General features: G+C 40.2%; 1 protein-coding gene across 1 annotated transcript; it reads right to left on the bottom strand.

Moving 5' to 3' along the window:
• Positions 1-2,398: 2,398 nt before the first annotated feature.
• LOC111610985 (obscurin-like) lies at positions 2,399-17,923 on the bottom strand. The gene is made up of 12 exons (XM_023346392.1): positions 17,852-17,923; positions 17,606-17,638; positions 17,193-17,495; positions 14,352-14,669; positions 13,818-14,120; positions 5,233-5,508; positions 4,437-4,679; positions 4,218-4,331; positions 4,035-4,103; positions 3,780-3,830; positions 3,529-3,593; positions 2,399-3,156 (listed from the first exon to the last, which is right to left on the bottom strand). The coding sequence occupies exons 1-11, from the start codon at positions 17,886-17,888 to the stop codon at positions 3,538-3,540; spliced, it is 1,803 nt and encodes a 600-aa protein (XP_023202160.1). The 5' UTR covers positions 17,889-17,923; the 3' UTR covers positions 2,399-3,156; positions 3,529-3,537.
• Positions 17,924-27,378: the final 9,455 nt, after the last annotated feature.

Here is a 27,378-nt window from a genome sequence, read left to right as displayed (position 1 = left end):
GCCAACCGCCGACCACCCAAAGGGTTGTGCATGTTAATGTGCAACTGTATAACCATGATTAAGTAGGGGCCCGCGCCTTGGCTCAAGACCAGGGGCCCACACCCTCTTAAGTCTGGCCCTGGGCCCTAGTGGTATTTTCTCTCTATAATTTCTTCATAAACTGTGAAAATGTGAGTCAAGTGTTTCATCGCTGTCATCTGAGGTCTAAAACAGTTAAGCTCAGAAAACTTTCTCAAAATTGCAATGAGAACATGTCACTAAACCAGGGTCAGTGTGTTCAGGGAGTTTTTTCTCTTTTTAATCAGGAAGTGATGTGAATTTCTTTTAATGCACATCTGTAATCTAAAAGGCAAAGGACAGATTCATCACTGAGTAGCATGAAACTCAAAAACATCACTGAATGTTTTACATCTACAAATGGTCAATTTTGGGCAATTTTAAAAAAACTATGGAACATGATGGGAAAAATAGTTGATCAGATTGTTGCAAAACTGATATATGTTTCTAATTTCAGTAGGTAAGATTACAGTTTTGGTATCTTTTTTATGTTTTTGTAATAAGAGCTGAGGCCTACATGGTTGTATCGTCATGCAGATTTCTTCTTACTTTTCAGAATAAGCAACGTCGGCTGCTGCAGGACTCGGCTCCACTGTGAAGGAAGAAGAGAGGATTTATGTAAACCAAACATGGTGCAAATGTGAGTTTAACCCCAAATGCTGTTGGAGATTCTGTCTCTATTTGTACCAATAAACATGTTAATTCAACGTTTGAGAAAATACTGGATTGAACCAGTTTACAGACAACATGTAGGCCTCATTCCCGTATTATCGCAAAAAGTTTCAATTTAGTTCAAGATCTACAGCAGAGGCGTGTGAAAATGTTCTGTGGGAAAAAGGAAAAACTGTAACTAAACTTTAATATTGTTCAGAAATATCTGACCTGAGGAGAGATTTCAGTACAAACACACTGTACCTGGACAGGTTCTGTTAACCTCAGAGTAAACAGCGCCCTCTTCTGGTTCAGGATGAGATTATGACATAAAAAAAACAAACAAATTCAGATTTATAAGGGTGAAGCTCTGAGCAGATTTCTTATCCTGCATAATGCATGTAGTAGAGGAACTCACTCCTGTGTCGAGAGTTTTTAAATTCAATCAGAGAGTAGGTGACATTTTGGGCGTCATCTGCGTCTGAAACATCAAGGTTTTAATTTTATTCACTAGGAAGCAAAGTCAGAAATCAGCATCATATTTAATATCAAACTGTTTGAGCAGGTAAACGTTACCATTTCCAGGGTCTGCAGAGGATCTCACTGAATCATAAAAGTTATCACTTCCTACAGTTAGAAACATAAAAATGAAGATAGTTTAATTTATTTTTAAAGTCAACCCCATAAAGTAAAAGTAGGAAACAGCAAGTTAGTTTAATCTTATTTTTTTAAAACTCAAGTAAAATCATTTTAGAAGATCTGAGACACTGAAGCTACTCATTTATTTATTTATTCCTCTGATTTACATTTTAGCTAATTATTTATTCCAGCTGATGCTGTCTAATCCTCTATATCAATGGTCCCCAACAGTGGTCGTTTTATTACCACGGACCGGTCAAGACTTGGCAATTTTGCTGCGGCCTGGGGGGGTGGGGGGTGAGGGGGCCGTCAGATAATGCTTCTTCATCTTGCTGTTCCCGCTAAAGTCTTTTGTTGTTTTTTGTTTTTGCCCCGATTTTTCCTTTACGACAATCTTCCAACGTCCTGCAGTGTGAGCTGTGTTACGTGGTGGTGTGTTGAATATGTCAGATCTAAAATTGGGCATATTCAACATTGTCTTGGTATGGAAGCCCGTTTCCTCCACTCTGTAAAAAAAAAAATAAAAATATCTCATTATAATGAGATACTATCTCATTATTTTGAGTGATCTCCCCCCTGAAGTCCCGAAAGAGGGTCAAAAGGCCCTGAGTCCAGGGTCCTTTGACCCTGGCCTTATTTACATAGGCCAGGGCCAAACCAAAGCGCCTGTTCACACCTGCTTATAGGATGCTAGCTAAAATCCTTCAGGTCAGTCGACCCGTCTCTGGGCTCCAAAGGTAGAAATGTTAAATGACCTTTCTCTGGTAATGCTAACAATACAGTTTTAGCAAGTTGCTCAAAGTCTAAACTGGTATTGTTGTGCATATAAGGTGTAAAGTTTCGACCAAACGCCACCAAAAGGAATCTCAGCGCCTCACTTTTGTTAAAAATCCCGCCAGCGCCCCCTGCCGTCCTCTGAACGCCCCCATTGAGAAACGCTAGCCTAGGAAAAGCCTAGTTGTTGGAAACATTCAGACTCTTTAGACATTTACAGACATTCAACAAAATCTAATTGTTAAAATATTTATTTTATTTTATTTAGTTCCTTTATTTATCCAGGTAAAAACCCCATTGAGATCCAGATTTCATTTTCAACAGGAACCTGGGCAGAAATCTGCAACACACAACAAGCTGGTTACAGAAAAGTAAAAGAAATGCAAACATATGCACAAGTTTTAAAACAAAATACAAAACAGTTAAAAGCAATGACACAAACCGGAGCTGATTCCTTTCTGTAGGAGCCGTCACACTAAATGTTTGATTCCCTTTTTATGCTCAAACACAGGAGCAAGAAAAACGTTGGAGTGTAAAGTGTAGGCAGAACTAGATCGTTGTAGGAGAGAATTTAAGTAGTAAATAGTTTGCACAAAAGAAGATTATACACAGAATATACATACTGTGTGTTACACTTTGACCACAGTTTACAATTAGCCCTTATTTACTATTGCTGTATTACATGGACTATCGGCCATATTACTACTGTCCTCTGGATGGCGCTATCACTCCATTACAGTCAGGCTCTAAAAAGGCTTCGGTAGTTCAGGCACCAGCTGTGGACGATTCGTTTGATTGTATATAAGATAAAATAAAAAAATGCCAGTAAAGCTACAGAAAACTCTGATTCCCTATATTGACAACAAGTGCAAAACATAATATACATGACTAAGAAAAATCAAAAAGCAAATATAAAAAACATGTATATATATATCCTCTTTTTTTGCATGACAGAGAGATGTTACAGGAAAACATCTGATGGTGAGTAAATTTAGATTTTCCTGTTATGGTTCTGATGAACTTCATTCCATGGACCTGAAAGACAAGAGAGAGTCAAAGGTAATGATGGTATATATTAAAGGTTCATTCTGCTACATTATTAGCAAGTAAGTAAAGCAATTCAATACACTGATAAAAATAATAAAAATACTTAAAAAGGGTTCATTCAGAACCTGCTATAAACTGATTTAGCTCTGAATAAATTTCACTGCATTTAATCAAGTCTATGTTTGCCAATGTTTATCGACTGGCATCGTAGTCATGGAGCAGGACTTCAACTTAGGAAAACAATATTAACTTTGACCTTGTGCTGGATTTTCACTCTTTAAAAAATGAGGAAAATATCAGAACAGAAACAATTGAGAGAATTTAATAAATCCTTACAGCTGAGATTTTTTTTCTACCTACTTTTCTTTTTCATTCTGAAGTTGCATCAACTTTGTCAGAGATCTTCTCTGATTCATCAAGTTGCCCTGTCCACATGATTAGAGGAAACACAAATGTTGTTGTTACCAGATTGTTGCTCTGAATCAAGAAACAAACCAACAGAAACACCTTCATTCTGAACTAAACACAATGAAACTGACTATATTGTTGATGAGTTCTGGTATATTTACAAAGCCTCCAACATTATTTGACACTCAGACTTTATACTGTACCATTTCCAGAGTTTTCAGGGCCTCTGGCTGTTTCATAGACACGAAGGTCACCTAAAGGTCGATGAAAGTCCAACACAGATTAATTAGAAACTTTATGTCTGTGACACAGAAGGAAACTTAACAAATGAACAGATTTAAAGCTGCAGCAGAAGAAATGAGTTTTCTAATAAAGTTGAACTGGATGGATGGAAATATTTTCTGATTAAAATCTGTTTTAAAGATTAGTTGATATTCAGGACAAAGTGAAAGACTGACCATGTAGGAGAGAGGAGTAAACTTGATGCAGATGTTCATCCTGACCGACTGGCTGCTCTGAACCACAACCTTGTCCACAAAAAGAAGATTTATGGTGAAAGTGTGTATTTAAAAATGCATAAGTGTTCATGATGCTGATGTGCTCTAGTTGAAATATGACCGAGTCAGAAGACGGTGCCTCACATTTTGGCTTTTGGACGTAACAAATCAGCAGCAGGAGAATCAGAACGATGATTCCAATCACTGATCCGACGAACAACAGAACAGGGAAAGAAGAGCTTCCAGGTCTGGAGGCAGCTGTGTTTAGAGATCAATGAGGAATATTATTTGTGACAATGATAGCACACAAAACAAAAACACTAAAACAACCATTCAATAAGATGAGTGTATTAAGGTCTTCACCTTTAACTGCCATCCAGCTCTGAGGTGAAACTTTTCCTGAATGTTCACACTTGTAGAAACCTTCATCTGACTGAGACACTGCAGAGATATTCAGCTCTCCTCTGCTGTCATTTTGGATCAGTTTGTCATTATGATAGAAAAACACATTAGAAAGTTGGTTTAGTCCTGTGATTCTGCAGCTCAGAGTAACAGAAGCTCCTTCAGTCACAGGATGGACGGGGCTCACCAGGAGAAGATCTTCATCTGTAAACCAGTCAGAGAAAATTAAGCTTCAGTCACAAATCAGCTGCTGGAGACAATTAGAGAAAAACCTGAACAAACGATTTTCATCATTGAAGTTTTACATTTTATCTTGAGCATTTTTTATTTGAATTGTAAAAATTGCCAAATAAATATTTACATTTCACAGTTATTAGTGAACTATGTAGCAACTGTGTGCATCAACATTTCTAACAGCAGCTGAAATAATAACAAAAACCTTATAATATATTTTATAAGAACAAGATTGAATGAAAAGATGTCATTTTAGATTAAAAACTAAGAGTAAAAAAATCATGCTTCATAGTCACGGGTCCTGCTGCTAAATTTCACTCATTCATCAGATCCACCAATCAAAAGTGCAACAAAGCACATATAAAGCGAAATGCGGCCAAATTGATCACATATTTCCAACTGGTGACATTTCATGTCTGCTTCATCATCATTGTTGCATTCAATGCCGACGGCATTCAGTCTCTAATTTCTGGCGAGCTGTAAAAGTCCTCTGGTGAATAAAATAATATGTGTATTAACATACCATGTATGCTGATGTTGACTGCATTGCTGATCTGTCCTGATCCAAACTCACACCAGTACACTGCTTTATGGGACTGGAGACTATTAATGGTACATGAGGAACCAGTCATTTTCCACGATTTGGAGCAATCTGACAACTGGTGTTCAGAGGTTATTTCTCTAAACCCCATCACTCTCCACTCAGTAGAGTTTCCTCCACAGTTCAGAGTCACAGACTCAGAGGTGAAGTGTTGCTCTCTGTCAGGACTCACTGAGAGAGAAGCTGCTGGATGAGAATCTGAAAAACAACATGGAGAAAATAATCAACTAAAATAATTTTAAAATAATTCTTTGCTAAAATAATTTTAAAAGGGGAAAATTACTCCTCCAGTTTTAATCTTGAAATATACTTTTTGCAGTTTTCATATATATATATACACATACTGTATATATGTGTATATAAACACACACACAGACACACATACATATATATGCATGCATATATATGTATGTGCAAACATATCACTATTATTTATTATTTATCTGTACGTATATTTATTTTTGAAATATATTAAGCAGGGTCTGAAGCATTGCTAGTGATTCCACATCTAAAAGGTGGTCAACTAAAGAGTGTAGTGCAACCTCTAAAATGCGCATATATATATATATATATATATAAGTTGTTTATATATATATATTCGTGGCCAGACAGAAACATTTGTCCTGTACATCAAAGTGAATATTTGACCTACATTGGACCTGAATCCAGCATCCAACAACTGCACTCAAATTTGCACTCAGTGATTTCTGCGTTTGTTGGTCCTTTACTTTTGTTTAATTGGGTTAAGTTGTATTGTGTTTTGGTTCTGTGAAAACCTTCATTTTGTAATAAATCACTCTTTCATTCCACTTTTATCTCTGGACACATTTTTATGTTACCGCCCCTGGACCCCTAGACCATGGGGGCGTAACATAAGTGGGGGCTCGTCCGGGATACTCGTTAAGAGGATCCCTCGGTTCAGAGTTAAAAGAGGAACACTTTTGGTTGTCTGTATCCAGCAACTATGTCAGTTACATTCAGTCTGGAGCACTTTTTAGCCAGTCCCTCTCTTGAGCTTATTGATAGCTGCCGCAAGAATGAACTGCTGCAAATTGTGGAGCGCTTTCAGCTGCAGGTCCCAAAACAGGTCCTTAAAGGTGACCTACAGGCTCTGATAGTGGATAAGTTGGTGGAAATTGGGGTGATCAAAATTCCTGATCTGCCTGAGGCTGCTGTGGTGCCGAGCCGAGAGACCCTGTCTGTGGAGGACCTCAAAGATGGTCCTAGTGTGGAGGCAGCAGTGAGTGACCGGGGAAAGACACCTCGCACACTCCCTCGCTATGATCCACTGTCTTCTGTGAGTTCAGAAGGACGAGATGGAGCTCGTTTGAAGGTGCGGTTGGCACGTCTCCAAATGGAGGCTGAGGAAAAAGCCCAGGACAGAAGAGCTCAGCTGGAGCTTGAGGTCAGGAGACTGAAAATAGAGGCTGATAAAGCTATAAAGCTGCGCAAACTTGAGCTGGAGGCCCAGACTCGAGCGCCCTCTGCCTCTGTCACACCCGGTTCCACCTCCATGTCTGCTATGCCTTTCGACATCAGTAAGTGTATTTCTTTAGTACCTGCTTTTAGAGAATCTGAGGTGGACACATACTTTGCAGCATTCGAACGCATTGCTGGTGCTTTGCTATGGCCTAGGGAAACCTGGCCACTCTTGTTACAATGTAAGTTTTCTGGTAAAGCTCAAGAGGTGTTGGCAGCGCTCCCTTTAAAAGATAGTTTAGACTATGATCTGGTTAAACTGCTGTCTTACAAGCCTATGAGTTGGTCCCAGAAGCTTATAGACAGAAGTTTCGACAGGAGAAGAAAACTACTGGACAAACACATGTTGAGTTTGCCAGAGAGAAATCCATTCTGTTTGATAAGTGGTGTATTGCATCTAAGGTAAATAACTATGAGACATTACGTGAGCTAATATTGGTAGAAGACTTTAAGAAGTGCATTCCAGATCGGGTGGTGGTGTACCTAAATTAACAGAAGGTGACTACTTTGGCATCTGCTGCTGTTCTGGCTGATGAGTATGCTCTTACCCATAAGTCATCCTTCACTTTTAATGAAAAGTCACCTATTAGCTCTGTACCACAGTCTCAGATGGTTAAGACCACGGTTCCAAAAGAAAGCCGTGAATGTTTTTATTGTCACAAACCTGGACATGTCATCGCTGATTGTTTAGCTTTAAAGCGCAAAACACAGTCAAATTCTGCACAAACTAAAGGTGTTGGTTTTGTGAAAAAAGAACCTCGTAATAAGAGCGTTGGTTGTGGTGACAAATTACCTGATCCCTGTTTTGTACCATTCATTTTCGATGGCTTAATCTCACTGACGGCTGATCCCTCTGATTTAAAGCCAGTACGTATCCTGAGAGACACTGGAGGTTCCCAGTCAGTCATTCTTGCAAATGTCTTACCTTTCTCACATGAGAGTGCCCGTGGTTACAACTCTGTTCTGAGGGGGATAGAGATGGGCTACGCTCCAAAACCAGTCCACAGAGTTTACATAAAATCCAAACTTGTCACCGGATTTTTCCCTGTTGCTGTCTGCCCAGAGTTACCCATAGATGGGGTGGCTATGCTAATGGGAAATGACATCGCTGGAGGTTTAGTACTTCCCAGTCTGGAGGTTTTAGACAATCCTTTAGATCAGATAACCCCAGACTCTTCAGACCCTGGGTTGTACCCAGCCTGTGCGGTCACCCGTGCACAAGCACGCAAGGATCGGGATATTTCCATTTCTGATTCTGTTCTGATGTCTCCATTTTCCAGTGAGGGTGATGCGCAAACCAAAAGTAACATTATGTTACTTCCAGATTTGGTGGAGCTGGAGGAGCCTTGTCCACTCTTGGAGAAAGCATCCATCCCCCTGACCAGACAACACTTGTCATCTGCTCAACAAGCTGATAAAACATTACAAAGATGTTTCAAGAATGTGGTGAGTGCTGAACAAGCCAATAAAAAGAAACTAGGTGTCTTAAAGCGTCGATGGTCTTCATCATTTGTAGGAAGCTCAGACAGGTGTAAGGTTAAGCAGTCATACCACCCCCGACCTGCACTCAAACCTAATGGTGTTTGTGCTCGAGTTGCAGTCAGAACTCCACTAGAAGTGGATGGGCTGAACAATACTGGTGGCCTAGGAACAAATTATCCCATCTGTTCTAGTCCTTGTCTTACTCCTGTCAATGCCAACACTGTGGAAATAAAGGGTTATCCTACACCAAAAACAAAACATGAGCGGCATATTCTTTGTCACACACCAGTACTAGCTGCACCTGATCTGACCCGACCTTTCAAGCTGGAGGTGGATGCCAGCGCTGTTGGGGCTGGTGCAGTGCTAATTCAGGAAGATTTGCAGGGTTTAGATCATCCTGTTTGCTATTTCTCTCGCAAGTTCAACAAACATCAACTGAACTATTCCACCATTGAAAAAGAAACCTTGGCTCTGTTGTTGGCTCTTCAGCACTTTCATGTCTACCTTGGTTCCAGTAGTTTACCGATTGATGTATTCACAGATCATAATCCGCTAGTATTTCTTTCTCGCATGTATAACCACAACCAGCGCCTTATGCGGTGGGCATTACTGTTGCAAGAATACCACCTAAATATTCGGCATACGAAAGGGGCAGAAAATGTTCTTGCAGATGGCCTGTCCAGGATGTGAGTATTCTTTTGTTTTGTGTAACATTCAGCATTTACAAAACTTGATTTTGTAATTTAAGGGGGAGAGTGTTACGGCCCCTGGCCTCTTGAGGCTGTGCAGGCTCTTTGTTTTTTTCTATTATGCAGGATCAGCTGTGCGGGCACAGCTTTCTGATTGGCTGCCTAGAAGCTGCAGGAGAGCAGCAAAGCCAATCAGATGTTGATGAGACCCACCTGCAGCATATAAAAGACGTCCGAGTTCATTCCTCCAGTGGGGCAGATAGCAGGAAGAGGTTGTGTACAGCTGACCCCCACCTTCTGTGTTTGGTGACTGTTTGAACAATTTTGTTCTTGCTTCTTTTGTTAAGTAGTGAATCTGCTTTAGATAAACCTTGAACAAGCTAGAGGCTTGTGTTTGGGAGGTTTTTGGTGCTCCCTTTTGTCCTTTCCTTTTGGTTGTTTTGAGTTACTTTAGACTGACGTGTTTGCACATCTTGTTATTTAATTTGCACTCAGTGATTTCTGCGTTTGTTGGTCCTTTACTTTTGTTTAATTGGGTTAAGTTGTATTGTGTTTTGGTTCTGTGAAAACCTTCATTTTGTAATAAATCACTCTTTCATTCCACTTTTATCTCTGGACACATTTTATGTTACTGCCCCTGGACCCCTAGACCTAAGGGGGCATAACAATAATGCTAAATGGAGCTTGTTAAAAGAATAATTGGTTTAAAGCAGTGTTTCAAAATTTTTTGGGCCAGAGTCAACCTATCCATTATCCAGGTCTCTTATTGCCCCTCTTCAAAGAAGATGTCGGATACTTGCACTGAATATTAAGAGAGAATTAGAAAGGATGTCTAGTGAGGAGAGAATTTTTATTTTATTTTTGTATTGTGGTTTCTCCTTTTTTACCTGAAAAAAAGATTTATTTTCCTAATATTAAGGGAAACTTTGTTTTATTACTGTTCCATTGTTTCTAAACAAAAATGTTGGTAGTGATAAAAGTATCTCGTTGTCATGTAGATGATTGGTGAAATTCTATCGTAAGTCTTTTGGATCCTATGAAGGTTAAATATGACAAAGTATTATTATCGATATTGATATTGGCTGTACTGGCCCTGCATTTACTTGGTATCGGATTGATATCAAAATTCCTGGTATCGCCCACATCTACCCTCCTGCAGGGCGATGGGGGGCCGGGATCTTGTGCATGTGACGTCACGCTGCATTTACCATTGCAGTTTGCACATGAAACTAGGATGGATAAAGATGATGACTTTTCACTTGTGGTGAAAAAAACAACAACTTTGGCTTATTCACTGGAAGCTGATAAGAGACGTTTTCTGAGAAGTTGTTATTGTCTTTTTCAACTCGTGAACCGTTGTCCAAGGTCACACAGCTGCTGGTGTGAAAAGACCGTCATCTTCGTTAAGCTGATGGGAAATCCCATGCTTACATAAATGGTGCATATTAAAGAGTGATGAAGCCTAGGCGCAAATTCAAACTGGAAGACTCCTTTTATCCCCACAGTGACCTGTTAATGGACCTTACCAAGCTCCGCCCACAACCGACCCATGTGACAGCAAGTCACAAACAAAGCCTCGCAGCGCGTTGTTTCTATGTAAACATGACTGCATTAGTGCATCATTTCTACCAGATTTTCACAATATATCAGCTACTACATGGACAGAGGAACTAACAAGTTCATGTCATCATCTGGGAGGAGGTTACTGGTTTCTCAGTCACAAGCTGGTTGCAAACCTGAGGCCAGCAGGTGTCAGTCAGTTATGGTAGATCTGACATTTGGTTTGATGACGTCAATACGAGAAGCTACAGACTGATAGGAGGAACCAAAGAGCTCTGTAAAGGTAAAGGCAAATCTTCTGAAGTTGGGATATAATTCATTTAATTTCACATAATTATCGCGGTAGAAGCCATTTGTTTGTTAAAATTTTATGAAATATATTTGCTGTTTGTTGTGAATGACGTCAACTCACAAACGATCGAGGTAATTAGTCCAACGTTGAGAAACTACAGCGGCTGTAATGAGCCACAGCAAAGGTAAACAAAGGTAAAATAACCCGAACAGGTGATCAACTCAAAACCACTCCTACCTTTTTACTCTCTCTCTCTTTGTAGTTTAAGCACATCTGTTACCGTGGCAACCGCCTGCGCCCCGCAAGACGAGCAAAGATTAAGTTGAAAACATAACATTCAGTCCGTTACGATATCAAGTTTCCAGGCTTGATATTTATTTCCGGATTATTAATCAGCGCTTCCCTGAACACAGCGATGGTTGATTGACTAGCTGTACTTGGTGCTAACGTAGCTAACATGAGTAACAGTTTAGTCCAAAGCCTTTTCTGCTAAAATAAAATCGTTAGTGTATGTCAGATACAGACACATTGCATATTGATCTGTTTAGCTAACGTAAGACTGTGTAGCAGACAGGCTTCAAGGTGTAGAAGTTGTATCAGTGCTGCCTTTATGCTGTACTTAGCTAACGGGAAGCTAAGTGTGTTTGTGAGACGGCCACGCACGTGACCACGTAGAATGGGCATCAGCCAATGAAAAGCGGCTCCTCTGGTAAGGCCCATTGAAGGGACCCGCCTACAGACGTCGACCTATCAACACTGGGCCAAGCCACGTCACGTCCAATCACCGTCCAAGTCCCAGCTGATAATGACCTCCATCCATGGCGTCCTTTGCTCTCCAGCCGAGCTCAACCCACCACCACCCCTTCTCCTCCATTTGCCCGGTCCTAAAATGTACAATGTACAATATTGCCTGGTCATAAAAGAAGCTATCGTTACTCACTCAGCTACAGTGGAGCCTTTTACAGGTCGCCATGGTTACCGCATTAATTTCCCTGCTTCTACATCTCCTTGTCAGTTAGCGCAGTGGTCCCCAAACCCCGGACCGGTACCGGACCGTGGACCAATTGGTACCGGCCACACAAGAAAGAATTAAATATTTCCGTTTAATATATTATCTGAGTCTGAAGGATCTTTTATTTTGAAAATCCTTTAACCGGATTCTCTCGGTTAGGTCTTGCGCGCCAACATGGAGGCAACAAGCAGCAAAATGAGTCAGAAACAGATCAGATTCTTTGGAAAGTTTCTTTGTGAAGGGAAAAGGCCCAGAGAAGAGACAGGAGAATGGATTTATCCCGGCAGGTGATTCCCACATTCCAAGCTCTGCATGATATGGTGACCGGATGTTAATGAGGCAATGAAGCTTCAAACTGCTTCTCCACTAGAGACCACGAGATAACCCTTATACCCAGCCGGGGCCCGAGCGCCAAAGACTTTAATTCCTGTATGACAATAAACTCTTCTAATTGTCGTCTTTTCTCCATCTGAGTCTCTCCAGATTGAAATGAAGCCTAGGCGCAAATTCAAACTGGAAGACTCTTTTATCCCCACCGGGACCCGTTAATTGAAGCGACCTGCCCACAATCGTCGACCTATCAACGCCGGACCAAGCCACGTCACGTCCAATCACCGTCCAAGTCCCAGCTGATAATGACCTCCATCCACGGCGTCCTTTGCTCTCCAGCCGAGCTCAACCCACCACCACCCCTTCTCCTCCATTTGCCCGGTACCACACCCTTTTTCAACTTCCACCACCAGTGCCGGGCCCCTGGGGGACTGATGTTTCTATCACAGGGGCACTCCTGGTCCTCGAGGGCCGGTGTCCTGTAACTCTTAGATGTCTCCCTGGTCCAACACACCTGAATCCAACAGCTGAATCTCCTCCTAAGTGCAGTCAAGTTCTCCAGAGTCCTGTTAACGACCTCATTATTTGACTCAGGTGTGTTGAAGTAGAGATGCATCTAAAAGTTGCAGGACACCGGCCCTCGAGGACCAGGAGTGCCCACCCCTGTTCTATCAGCATCGGCAATGCTTATCTGAAGCTTATTGCTAACGTTGCGATAACCATTATTCCCAGCTGTGTGTCAGGGTTCCTGTGCGTGTGTGCGAGTGCGAGTAACGCATCTCTTCCAGCGAGGATCTTGGTGGAGAGCCTGGGCAGCCTTCACAGGTGGAGCTCATCGGCCTCATCAGAGCCTTCACTCAGCGCTGGATGATTAACGTCTACTGGTAGTCACTCTGGCCACCTCTTGTTGTCGGCTATTTTTAGCTTTTGATCAGTCTCTTGAGAACCAACCTGAAGTTCATAGCTCTTGTTTTTGCTTCCTTTAGGTTTTTGTCACTGGACCTCTCTCGAAGATTCAGTTCAACCGTTTTCCCTCCTGTGAGACTCCCCCAGCAAGTACCAACCTACCTGCCTGCTCCACCATTCCCCCTCATCTCCACACAGGACCCCTGGGCACCTTTCTTCCACGCTTCACCAAGTCCATTCCAAAGTAAGCTTTTTACATTGCATCGGATCAACTAATTACTGGCCACCAATAACCCAACACTCATTCCAGACGCCACGGATTGCATGACACTGCCACTCCCTGATACTTCGAGGAAACCTGTAAATTGTTGCCAGTTGTTTGAAGAAAATAAAACCTAAACCCTATTGAACTTGTTGATTTCTGCATGTGGGTCAGAAGATTAAATCCGAACATGTCACCGGGGCCCGAGCGCCAAAGACTTTAATTCCTGTATGACAATAAACTCTTCTAATTGTCGTCTTTTCTCCATCTGAGTCTTTCCAGATGGAAATGCAGTTATTTCTTTCTTCACTCGTGGATTTAACAAGAGTCTCAACAGTCATTCTTTTCTTTAACCCTTGAATAAAATAATGTCAGAGTCCATTCTGTTATTCTTGATTTAATTGTTAATTGGAACAATGTCTCATATGAAAATAAGATTAATTAATTTATCTCCTTATCACACTTTAGCACTGAGAAGAAATCAACATAACTGACCTGTGGTCCAGACAAATGTTGGTTCACTGTATTTAGTCAAATATTCTGGGTTTCCTCTTCCAGCTCTACATGCAAATCCTGCTGTGTGTTTCTGTCCAGTAATGATGAAGGAGTTCTCTACAGTCCCATTGAAGCTACCAGGTAGCAGCTCAGGTCTGTACCTGACACGTGACAGATCAGGAACAACTTTAAACCAGTAGAACCTCCATTTTGCAGATGAATTTTTAACCTCACAGCTCAGAGTCACTGAGGCTCCAGCACTCGGCCATGATGGAGACACAGTCAGGACAGAATCTGGTGCCTCTGTTGGACCAAGAATTTAAATTAAAATAAATCAAATGCTCTGTAATAAGTTAATTATGTCAAAATCTCTGCAAGAAATTATAACTCCATATTTTTTGCTGTTTTCCACACCACAGTCTAACTATTCTGCTAGAAACATTCACTGATGGTTCTTATTTGAAGCAGAGAAACATTGAAGAGTTGAACCAATTCTGTTAGCTTCATTTTAAATAGCTCTGAAATAGAACATACCATTTATGCTGATGTTGACTGCATTGCTGAACTCTCCTGATACAGATTCACACCAGTACACTGCTTCATGGGACCGGTGACTGTTAATGGTACATGAGGAACCAGTCATCATCCACAAGTTGGAGCAATCTGACAACTGGTGTTCAGAGGTTATTTCATCATCTTCATCCCAAAAACCTATCAGCCCATAAGAGTTTTTTATAAACACCTTCACTCTCCACTCAGTAGAGTTTCCTCCACAGTTCAGAGTCACAGACTCAGAGGTGAAGTGTTGCTCTCTGTCAGGACTCACTGAGAGAGACGCTGCTGGATGAGAATCTGAAAAACAACATGGAGAAAAGAATCAACACAGACAGACAAAACTCTGGCTAAAGCCTAACACTTTCTTCATTCGTTGTTTAAGACTTGCTATAATCATGATAAAGAGAGCCATTTTTTTGTCTTTGCGTTTTCATCACTGAATAACAATTTTTGGTTCGGTTGTTTAGTAGTCAGCTGATTGCCAGAAAACTACTAAGTTTGTTCTAAAGGTTCTGAGTACAACCCCTCACATTCTACCATGACCCGTGTAAAGATAACAAATAATAAGACAATCCTAGAGGAGGATCTCCAGGAGGGAAATCAGGTGCAACCTGCAGGTGAAGGATGGTTATGGTTTAATGAGTCCATTAATCGCTCGCAGACAATGACTTGTGTAATTTTTTAGGAGCTTTAGCAAATTCCTCAAGTTAGCTTTGCTTACAATAAACACAGGAACATAATAGTTAAAATATAAAAATATTTAGTGCTATTTCAGGGAGTTGATGTTTCACAGATGGCTTTGTTAAACTACATTGCACTTTTATTTTCAGACCGGAAACATAATTAGAATAAGACTTCTAAATAACACTGCTTATGTTTGTAATTTCATTTTGTTGTAGGCTTCTTGGAATGCCAACTTTTTAAAAATCTTGTTGCTGTCCAATTGCAGTCGACAGTGTAAAGGACTTAAAAGAAGACAAAAAAGTTTGTTGACAAAGCTGGACAAAATGGAGGAAGAGAAGACGAGAACTGAAGAAGAAAGAATTTGACAAAGGTGATGTCACCAAATTAGCATGAGAATGTGTTCAGTACTGGTCTATTATGTCAAACATAACATGTCATCCAGCTGTGGGATCGTGAGCAATTTATTCCAACTAGGTGTTTTATGGTGAATGGTCAGAAATTGAGGTTTGGCTTTGTCTGCATGTTTTGACGCAGCAAAACAATTTTGATAACTTTTCATCGTCAATGCCTTGAGACTCTGCTAAGTGATTTTTGAAGTCTGTATGTCAAAAGCTGTTTTGAGGAGTTTGCTCAGATGAATGTTTAAAAAAGACAAAATGGTTGCTTTGATCCTAAAATGGCCGACATCCTGTTGAATTTGGACCATGGGCTCAAAAGGCTTTTTAAAAGATCCTGTGAAGTCCCATGTGTGGGCTGAATTTCACGATTGTCTGTCAAAGCTTGGTTTGGGGCAGATTTTTAAAACATTTCTAGGGGGAGCTGTGGAGGCATTCAGCCACATGTAACAGAGAGACATCAGGACGACGTTGGAGATGAAAAGCTAAGATGGAGACTGAGACAAGCAGAGGTGCTGTTGTCATCTGTAGCTAAACGATGAAGAAGAGCTGGCAGGACGGGCTGCATCCAGGATGAGAGAAAAAGCTTTTATACCCAAAGAGTCATATTTATGTTTTAATATTAATAATGAATCATTTCAATTTGGACAGTCTTGCCTTTCACTTTGTCTATTAAATACAGACTTATTTTTGCCTGTATGACTTAAATGTGGATAGTCTACTTAAAGGAATAGTAACTTTTGGTCTGTGTGTCGTTCCAATTCATCTTTTAACTATTTAGTCATTATTTTTAAAACTTGTCTCTTTTCCACAGCTGTTTGTTTGCATTTTTTTTACAAATGTGAATTTAAATTATATGAGGCAATGTATTTTTTGTATTCTTTTGGTTTAGACTGTGAAAAAAATTAAACTGCCATGTTGAGGTGTGAAGTGGATCCAAAAGCAGCAGGCTGAAGGCATTGTTGAGTTAATTTAATAAATGAAAAAGGGAACAAGAATCCAAATAATCCAACTGGTGACACGAGGAGAAAGACAAAGTAAGATGAAGAGGATAACAGGACAAACTGGCAACTAGTGGCTGGAACAGACGGGGTTAAATACTCAGAGGTAGAGAGAGAAAACAATAGATCAGGGCTGATGAACAGATTGATAACAGTGGTGGGTAGTTGGAGAGAGTTAAGGTAGATTGAGGGAGAGACACTGGCACAGGGAAGAAACACACACACAGAGAGAAAAAGAAAACAGAGGAACAGGAAATAACTAAGACACTAAAGAATCACTAGATCTAGAGTAACAAAATAAGCATAACTAGAAATTACAAGGGACTGATATAAAGGAAGACAAGAACGAGACAGATCTAACCAAAATAAATAACATCAATGATAAAACTAGAGCGATCAAAAAGGGTTAAACAAAAGTGAGCTAGAACACGACTGAACAAACTAAAAGAGGAACAGAAAAACACAGAAATAAACAAAACCCAACCCAAGAACTCGGAGTCCTGAGAGAAACATAAAATCACCAAAATCTACCGTGTTACAGCAGATATCATCAAATCATATACAATTTTGATTATGCATGGAGTTAATTTAAATTTTTGTTTTAAACAAATTTGAAATACCTCTGAGGAGAACATTGTGAGCATTTGATCTTTGAGAGCCGACTTTAAAGATTGGCAGTAATCATGGATGGATAAAGTAGATGAACACATGAGCATCGATGGGACAAAACCAGAACTGACCTGCAGACCAGATGAACTTTGGTTCACTGTAATGAGTCAAATCCTCTGGGTTTCCTCTTCCAGCTCTACATGCAAATCCTGCTGTGTGTTTCTGTCCAGTAATGATGAAGGAGTTCTCTACAGTCCCACTGATGCTACCAGGCAGCAGCTCATATCTGTAGTTGTTCTGTGACAGATCAGGAACAATTTTATACCAGTAGAACCTCCATCCTGCAGATGAATCTTTAACCTCACAGCTCAGAGTCACTGAGGCTCCAGGACTCAGCCATGATGGAGACACAGTCAGGACTGACTCTGTTGCCTCTGGATAGGGATTAATAACAAAACCAGGGGGAAACAAAATGATACAGGAAATGTTATAAGTCAATGGGCTTGTTGACATGAACATTCAGAAACAAGGAGTTTCCATTTACCTTGAGAGTTTCCACAGCAGAGAAAACTGAGAACTGCACAAAACAAAGATCGATACTTTATTACATCTATTAGAAAATGGAAAATAGCTGTGTTTTCTTTCTGTATTTGTTTTAAGCCAGTATGAAGCTGAACAGTGTAAAAACGGATGTTTGCTCAGTTTGGAGAGCAAATGAATCCATCTCACCCCCCATTTTCTCATTTCACACATTTTCCTCGATCTGCTCGATTAAAAGTCATGTACTCACTCAGGAAATCCAGCACACAGAGCAAAACGTGGTCCATCTTCACGTCCTACACTGGTGACGCGTCGTTCTGGTTTGGCAAGAGACAAACTGAAGTCCGAGCAACTGAAGAGGATCTGAGCATAAAACTCAATGCTCGCTATTTACAGCTGTCATGTTTCCGTTTCACACTCTGATCAACTGCTGTGTTTTTTTTCCACTACAGCATACGTTGACACTTGTTCCTCCAGCGCTTCATGTCCAACAGTCACAAATAAAATGTAATCATTGTTACACATTGGTGGAAAAAACACATAATTCAACAAAACACTAAAAATATATTTAGTGACTCATTTGTTGTTCAAGGACAATAAGAAAACTTGATTGTTTTGCATGAAATCAACATTAATTTCATGTTGTGTGTCCATGTTATATCATTTAGCTACCACATCACATCATTAGGAGATGATATGTTTTCATGTGTATTTAAGCTGTGACACCTACTTAACAGTTTAGCTGAACTGATTTAAAATCTAAATCTAATGTTTGTCTATTAGAGAAGGAACTTAAATATTCTTTACGTCTGCGTTCTCTGCAATGTGAGCTACTAACTAATGACAGAGTAGAAACAACATTTAGCTTGAATTGTTCACGTTTAAATGTTGTTGAGTTCTGAATAATAATAAAACATGTGACAAACTGAGTAAAATGGTGTCGGCTTAGAGCAGGGTGTTTTGAGGAAGTGTTTCAGTTAAAAAACTTCCTCAAACAAGCTTTTTTTCTCACTCTTTTTTTTTAAACCTTGCAACATATTTGTTATCTTTACTTAAAGTTGATCATTTTTCAGCTTTAGTTTGATTTTATTGAACATAGTGTATTAAAAGAATAAACAGAGATATGTACAAACAAAAATAAATTTAAAACAAAAGCAATCAAAACACTTTAAATCACTGAACGGCTTAGCGTTCTGGTTCTGGTTCTGCTCTGCATCCCCAGAACCAGAACCAAACACGGAGAAGCAGCATTCAGCTTCTATGCACCACAAATCTGGAACGAACTTCCATGAAAACTGCAAAACAGCCGAAACACTGAGTGCCTGTAAATCCAGACCATCCATGTGATACAACTAGTGAACTTCAAGTTACACCAAATACTGTAAAAGAAAACTTTTTTTTTTTACATTACTACTTTGTCTTTATAACTGGTGGAAAGCGACATTGCAAAGATGCCAGCACACCAGCATTAGTCATGCTTTATGCTTCCTGCTTCATGCTTCTGCAAGAGGGCCAATCAAGTGAACACAAACTTCTCTTTGCTTTGACGCCTCTGTGTGCTGCTTCTGTAAATTAAGCACATTCTTGATTCTAAGAAGTGAACATAAACTAAGCTTAGTGTGAACATGAGGTGTCAGATTGCGCTTCTTTTTTATGTCAGCCAGCATCTCCCACATCGGTTCCAGTAAAAAAATAAAAAAAAATTATGTGCAAGCTTGTTCTCACATACATAGTAGTAGTTGCTGGGTTTATAGTAAATTATTTCACTTCCTCCCCCATTACTACGGTGGCCGACAGGTGCAAATGCGCAGCAAAAGAGAAACATGCAAACAAAACAAAAAAAACACGCGCACAAATTAAATGCGGCAAGCAAAAAGAGAGACGCAAACACCCCCGAATGAAATGCAGCAAGCAAAAAGAGAGACGCAAACACCCCCGAATGAAATGCAGCAAGCAAAAAGAGAGACGCAAACACCCCCGAATGAAATGCAGCAAACAAAAAGAGAGACGCAAACAAAAAAGAAGACACCCCCGAATGAAATGCAGCAAACAAAAAGAGAGACGCAAACACCCCCGAATGAAATGCAGCAAACAAAAAGTGTTGAAAACGGAAGTGCTCCAGACCACTAGGGGGAGTCAAAGAAAATAGTATTCATTTCTATGGGACCAGATGCAAGATTCAGAGAAAGAAATTTGAAAGAAAGTAAAGGTATCTCTCTGAATCTTGCATCTGGAAAGTGTGATTATTGTGAGAAGTCTGAAACAATAGAGCATGTTATTTTAGAGTGTTGTAAGCATGAAGAAGAGAGAAGATGCATGCTGAGAGAGTGTGTAGGTATTAAAGAAAGGTTTAATTTAATAGAATTTTTGAGGAGAGATTTCGGGAGTAGACATATTCAAATAATTATTCGGTATCTTAAAAAAACAAAGCTATTTCATAGGATATGAGTAGAGCAAGTTGGGTGTGAGTGTGTAAAGAATATCAAAGAGGGGTATATAAAGCTATAAGCAAGTTGGATAATATAAGCAGGTGTGTATGTGTGGGGGTATGTTTAATCAGGAGTTAATGGAGGGAAAAGGTAGAAAGTGAAAGTTTATAGACCATCTCGAACCACACTCCATACTGGTAAGTGGCGGTAATGCTACTGTAAGTTTGTTGCCAACCGCCAATAAATACCAAGAAGAAGAAGAAGAAGAATCTTGCATCTGGTCCCATAGAAATGAATACTATTTTCTTTGACTCCCCCTAGTGGTCTGGAGCACTTCCGTTTTCAACACTTTTTGTTTGCTGCATTTCATTCGGGGGTGTTTGCGTCTCTCTTTTTGTTTGCTGCATTTCATTCGGGGGTGTTTGCGTCTCTCTTTTTGCTTGCCGCATTTAATTTGTGCGCGTGTTTTTTTTTTTTGTTTGCATGTTTCTCTGTTGCTGCGCATTTGCACCTGTCGGCCACCGTACATTACTGTTGAATTGTGGTTCAACAGAACCATCTTAAAAAGCAAACCAATGAAACCGGCATGAACAAAAATTACGCCACCTCCAGCAAATATAAAAAGTGGTTTGACCAAAGGGACGTGTTGAAACAAGGTGTGGCCTCTAATTAGCATTACAGGTGAGTCCAAGAGATTTCTAACTAGGAGAGGAAATTAAATACGAAAAAAGAAAAAAAACTAAAATGCCAAATATTGTGACACTTTACACATTTTTCCCTCTTCCTGAAAACAGACACTGTTGATACATGTGAATTAGGCACACAAATATGTTGGATAAAGCGTATATAATTTGTCAAAACACTATAGGCTTAATGGAAATTAATAACACTATTGATAACTGTCATAAGCTGTGGTGGTGGGTGGTGAGGCAGACGTGGTGGAACCAGGTTGTATTCAAAAATGATGATATTTAATCATGAAAATCCAACAAAAAGTCCAAAAACCAGGCAGCACTGCAGACTGGAAAACAGGGCTCAACACAGGTAGCACTAGCTACACGAATGGACATGAATGAATAACACACATGACTGACTGTTGGGAGACAAGGACCCGATGAGGAACAAGGAACACAGGTGGAGTTAAATACACAGAGGGTAATCAAGGAAACAAGACACACCAGGGAACAATCAAGGGGAGGACAGGACAGCAAGGAGACTCAGAGACACAGAAAACTCTAAATACACAGAAAAACTCAGAACATGACAGTACCCTCCCCTTAAAGGGCAGCTCCAAGATGCCCAAAACAAAAAACACACAACCAGGGTGGGCGGAGGGGCGCTGGACGGGGGGGCCAGAGTCCATAAACAATGAAAAACAAACCCACAGGTTTCCTTGTGTTTCCTTGTGTTCAGGAAACACAAGGAAGGCCAGGAGTCCAAAACAACAAAAAACAACCCACCAGGGTGGGTGGAAACACAGGAGGCATACTCCTGGGGAAGGTCCAGGGGGCCGTCCCCGGCACTAAGGGCTAAGCCCACGGGGAAGTCCGGCGGCTGTCCGCGGCGCTGGAGGTGGCGACGAAGAGTCTCGGGGGGCCGCCTGAAAGCGGCGACGAGGAGTCTCGGGAGGAGCACTAAGAGGCGGGGTCTCGGGAGGAGGGACGGAACTAGGGAGCTCTGGAGGAGGGACAGAACTAAGAAGCTCTGAGGGAACACGGGTAAGATCTGATGGAACACTGGGAAACAACAAGGGAACAAAAGACCCACTAACTGGGGCTGATAACCCACTAACTGTGGCAGGAAAACCCGCTAACCGCGCCTCCTGTCGGCCTGGAGCCAGGCAGGCCGCCTGGAACCCCATCACCATGGGGACAGTGGCTAGAGCAGTCTCTGGAGTGGGGGCATGAGGCTCGGAAACGCCGGCTGGAACGGGCTCCGGTGCCCCGGCTGGAACGGGCTCTGGTGCGCAGGCTTGAGGTGCTGGTCTGGCGGAGAGATAGTCCGGCTTGGGAGGCAGAGGGTTGCCTTTCAGCACCGCTATGGCTGTCAGGCGTTGCCACTCTACCTCCTGTTGGAAACCCACCAGCCCCAAATGCGGAAATCGCGGGATCCACTCATCCAACACGAGGACCATTCGTGTGCCTAAATTCAGTCGCTGATGGGCAGAGTACAGGCTTGCCACAACCGCTACATAGTCCTCAATGGTTCTCCACAACATTTCTGGGTCCATGATGTAAGCAATACCTCACCTCGGTCTGGTCGGGTCCTTCTGTCATAAGCTGTGGTGGTGGGTGGTGATGCGATGGAACCAGGTTGTAGTGAAAAATGATGATATTTAATCATGAGAATCCAACAAAAAGTCCAAAAACCAGGCAGCACTGCTGGGCGGAAAACAGGGCTCAACACAGGTAGCACTAGCTACACAACTGGACATGAATGAATAACACACACGACTGACTGTTGGTAGACAAGGACACGACGAGGAACAAGGAACACAGGTGGAGTTAAATACACAGAAGGTAATCAAGGAAACAAGACACACCAGGGAACAATCAAGGGGAGGACAGGACAGCACGGAGACTCAGAGACACAGAAAACTCCAAATAAATACACAGAAAAACTCGGAATATGACAGTAACAGGCATATTAATAGTAAAGCTATTTTTTTTATTATTTCATTGATGCCACGATGGCTGAAACAATCCTCTAAATTGTATTTACAAAATAATTTCTGTACAGTTCTGGTCCATTGTTACAGCAAATCACATGTGAACACTGAAAAATAACAACTGAGTTGTTCACAGTCTGACGGCCAGATGGGAGCAAATTGCTTCCAAGATGATTCTTGGTGTTTGTAGTTTATTCACTCAGGTATCTGGGCTGCAGCAACAGCAGAAGCAGAAACATATAAAATAAGTTCAGTGTGATCATCTATGTAAAATGATAGATAGATGGTTAGATAGAAAGACAGAGACCAGTCACTGGGCCTCTAGTGGTATTTTATCTCTAAAATTTCTTCATAAACTGTGAAAATGTGAGTCAAGTGTTTCATCGCTGTCATCTGAGGTCTAAAACAGTTAAGCTCAGAAAATGTTCTCAAAATTGCAATGAGAACATGTCACTAAACCAGGGTCAGTGTGTTCAGGGTGTTTTTTCTCTTTTTAATCAGGAAGTGGTGTGAATTTCTTTTAATGCACATCTGTAATCTAAAAGGCAACGGACAGATTCATCACTGAGTAGCATTAAACTCAAAAACATCACTGAATGTTTTACATCTACAAATGAGAAATTTTGGGCAATTTCAAAAAACTATGGAACATGATGGGAAAAATAGTTGATCAGATTGTTGCAAAACTGATATACGTTTCTAATTTCAGTAGGTAAGATTACAGTTTTGGTATCTTTTTTATGTTTTTGTAATAAGAGCTGAGGCCTACATGGTTGTGTCTTCATGCAGATTTCTTCTTACTTCAGAATAAACAACGTCGGCTGCTGCAGGACTCGGCTCCACTGTGAAGGAAGAAGAGAGGATTTATGTCAGGCATGTCCAAAGTCCGGCCCGGGGGCCAATCACGGCCCGCGGCCAGATTTCTTACGGCCCGCAGCTTCGGTTTTATAATGTATTATTTATGGCCCGCCTGCACTGTGAAACAGAATAAATAAATCATAAAACTTGAAACTGTAATTCCTCCTTTCACCAAATGGTGGCAGCACCACTTTAATACTATCAGTCTCTGCCTCCATGCAGCGAACCGCTCTCCACTCATTTCTGCCACTGCAAAGAAAACGAGGAAAGTTTACAGTGAGGGCCGCTGCTTTCAAGAGAGATGGGAATTATAATACTTCTTTTCTGAAAATCAAGGCGATTGTGCTTGTCTAATTTGTAATGAGACGGTTGCCTTGTTTAAGGATTTTGACGTAAAGAGACACTACTAAACATGCTAACACATACAACAAGCTAACAGGAAGTGACCGTGCTGAAAAACTAAAGCAGCTCCAAGCTGCACTGGCATCACAACAGCGATTTCTTTGGGCCTGAGTCAAAAGAAAACACCACCAAAGCAAGCTACGAAGTTAATGTTAATAGCTAAACATGGCAAACCTTTTACTGAAGGTACATTTATCAAAGACTGTGTTATGAAAATGGTGGAGAACATTTTGCCCTGAGAAGAAGCAAGAATTTGCGAATGTTTGCCTGGCAGTAACAGTGTGGCACTGAGAGTTGAGGACATGAAACTGAGAGTTTTGAACGGCAACGTCTGTCACTATCAGCAGTGAAAAGCCAAAAGAACATTTATGCACTTGGATTTATGGCACTTATTTTTATTAAACTCTTGAGTAAGATTTGGTTATGAACCTGTAGATGTGATACAAACTATTACTTTCTGAAAGATATTGTAAATGACAAGAGCAAAATTCACTTGTTTTAAAATTTAATAATAACAGACAACTTTGCATTACTTATAACTCCTGTTTAAAATGTTCTTGAGGCAAAGATATTTTTAAACTCATGTAAATTTAAGGTATTTTATACAGTTTGTTCAATGTTATCTGACTCTTCAGATATGAAAGAAAAGCAGAATTTCTGCTTTTAGAGTTGCCTGAGTGGCTTATATTTGGTTATTTTGTCATTTGAAAAATAAAGATAATTGTGACAATGAAAATTGTTTTATAACGGTGTGTATTTGCATGAAACTTTTGTAGTTAAAAAATGTCCGAACAAACTATTGGCCCCCAGGCATCTTGACTTTATCAAATCTGGCCCTCTTTGCAAAAAGTTTGGACACCCCTGATTTATGTAAACCAAACATGGTGCAAATGTGAGTTTAACCCCAAATGCTGTTGGAGATTCTGTCTCCATTTGTACCAATAAACATGTTAATTCAACGTTTGAGAAAATACTGGTTTGAACCAGTTTACAGACAACATGTAGGCTTCATTCCCGTATTATCGCAAAAAAGTTTCAATTTAGTTCAAAATCTACAGCAGAGGCGTGTGAAAATGTTCTGTGGGAAAAAGGAAAAACTGTAACTAAACTTTAATATTGTTCAGAAATATCTGACCTGAGGAGAGATTTCAGTACAAACACACTGTACCTGGACAGGTTCTGTTAACCTCAGAGTAAACAGCGCCCTCTTCTGGTTCAGGATGAGATTATGACATAAAAAAACCAAACAAACTCAGATTTATAAGGGTGAAGCTCTGAGCAGATTTCTTATCCTGCATAATGCATGTAGTAGAGGAACTCACTCCTGTGTCCAGAGTTTTTAAATTCAATCAGAGAGTAGGTGACATTTTGGGCGTCATCTGCGTCTGAAACATCAAGGTTTTAATTTTATTCACTAGGAAGCAAAGTCAGAAATCAGCATCATATTTAATATCAAACTGTTTGAGCAGGTAAATGTTACCATTTCCAGGGTCTGCAGAGGATCTCACTGAATCATAAAAGTTATCACTTCCTACAGTTAAAAACATAAAAATGAAGATAGTTTAATTTATTTTCAAAGTCAACCCCATAAAGTAAAAGTAGGAAACAGCAAGTTAGTTTAATCTTATTTTTTTTAAACTCAAGTAAAATCATTTTATAAGATCTGAGACACTGAAGCTACTCATGTATTTATTTCTTCCTCTGATTTACATTTTAGCTAATTATTTATTCCAGCTGATGCAACTTAAGAGAACATGCTCCAAAAACAGAAAAATGTTGGAGTTCAACATTTCTCAGAAATGTCTCATTAACTTAAAGAAAGCCCCCAGTATATTGATATTGTAATAATCCTAATATAATAATAATCAGTGTGAGTTCTGACCGCGGTCAGAAGACCTGAACTCTTCAGCTCCAGTCTGGTTGTAGTTTGTGTTTGAGTCCTGAGCTCTTCTCTCTGATTGGATCAACCTGAAATGAATACAGTGAATTTATCTTACTGTACAGAACCGACTGATTCTGTTTGAGATGAGAACAAGATGAAGTTGTCGCACCAACCTGAAACAGCAACGATCTGAAAAAAAAAAAACATTGATGGTCACATTATCATAAAGTTATGTTGCAAATGTTTCACTGCAGCTTCATGACAGAAATATCAACAGTGTGTCTATATAAATAAAATAATTCAAGAAGAAGAAGAAGAAGGTCTCACCTTTTGACTGTTTGAAGCAACATATCAGGAGAATAATCAGACTGACTCCACTCACTGATCCAATGAGCAACAGAACAGGAAATGATGCGTTTTCAGGTCTGGGAGAAGCTGTTGAAAGACAAATCCTGATGTTGAAGATATTGTTATGAAAATACAAAACATATTTGACACTTTGTACAGTGTAGAAGTTGCTAACACTAGAAAGACAGTAAGAGTTTCATGAGTTGGGTCATTTCTATGTAGCTTGTTCTGACTCTGTAAACATGAGTTTTATCCTGGTACTGCAGCTTCCTCCCAACATCCAATCAGATTAATGGAAGCTCCACTTGTCACCCTCAGGTATGAGTGTGTGTGATTTACTCAGGATGTATTAGGTGGATACAGAACAGGGATGAATACATATTTAATCTCTGCTCACCTTTAACTGTCATCCAGCTCTGAGGTGAAACTTTTCCTGAATGTTCACACTTGTAGAAACCTTCATCTGACTGAGACACTGCAGAGATATTCAGCTCTCCTCTGCTGTCACTTTGGATCAGTTTGTCATCATGATAGAAAAACACATTAGAAAGTTGGTTTTCTCCTCTCAGTCTGCAGCTCAGAGTAACAGAAGCTCCTTCAGTCACAGGATGGACGGGGCTCACCAGGAGAAGATCTTCATCTGTAAACCAGTCAGAGAAAATTAAGCTTCAGTCACAAATCAGCTGCTGGAGACAATTAGAGAAAAACCTGAACAAACGATTTTCATCATTGAAGTTTTACATTTTATCTTGAGCATTTTTTATTTGAATTGTAAAATTTGCCAAATAAATATGTAAATTTCACTATTATTAGTGAACTATGTAGCAACTATGTGCATCAACATTTCTAACAGCAGCTGAAACAACAACAAAGACGTTATAATATATTTTATAAGAACAAGATTGAATGAAAAGTAATTATTTTAGATCATAAACTAGGCCTTCCTGACTTTGATGGAAGAATCACGGTTTTTAAATAAAAAGTAATTTACATTAAATCTGCAAAACAAGAGGAAAAAATAACTGATCTATTGCATTCAGCCTAAAATTCCTCTGGCAAATAAAATAATTTTCATATTAACATACCATTTATGCTGATGTTGACTGCATTGCTGAACTCTCCTGATTCAGACTCACACCAGTACACTGATTTATGGGACTGGAGACTGTTAATGGTACATGAGGAACCAG

The sequence above is a fragment of the Xiphophorus maculatus genome, chromosome 14 (assembly GCF_002775205.1).
Source record: "Xiphophorus maculatus strain JP 163 A chromosome 14, X_maculatus-5.0-male, whole genome shotgun sequence".
Classification (NCBI taxonomy): domain Eukaryota; kingdom Metazoa; phylum Chordata; class Actinopteri; order Cyprinodontiformes; family Poeciliidae; genus Xiphophorus; species Xiphophorus maculatus.
Note: the sequence above shows the minus strand (reverse complement) of the source record. Positions and strands in the feature narration are given on the sequence as shown.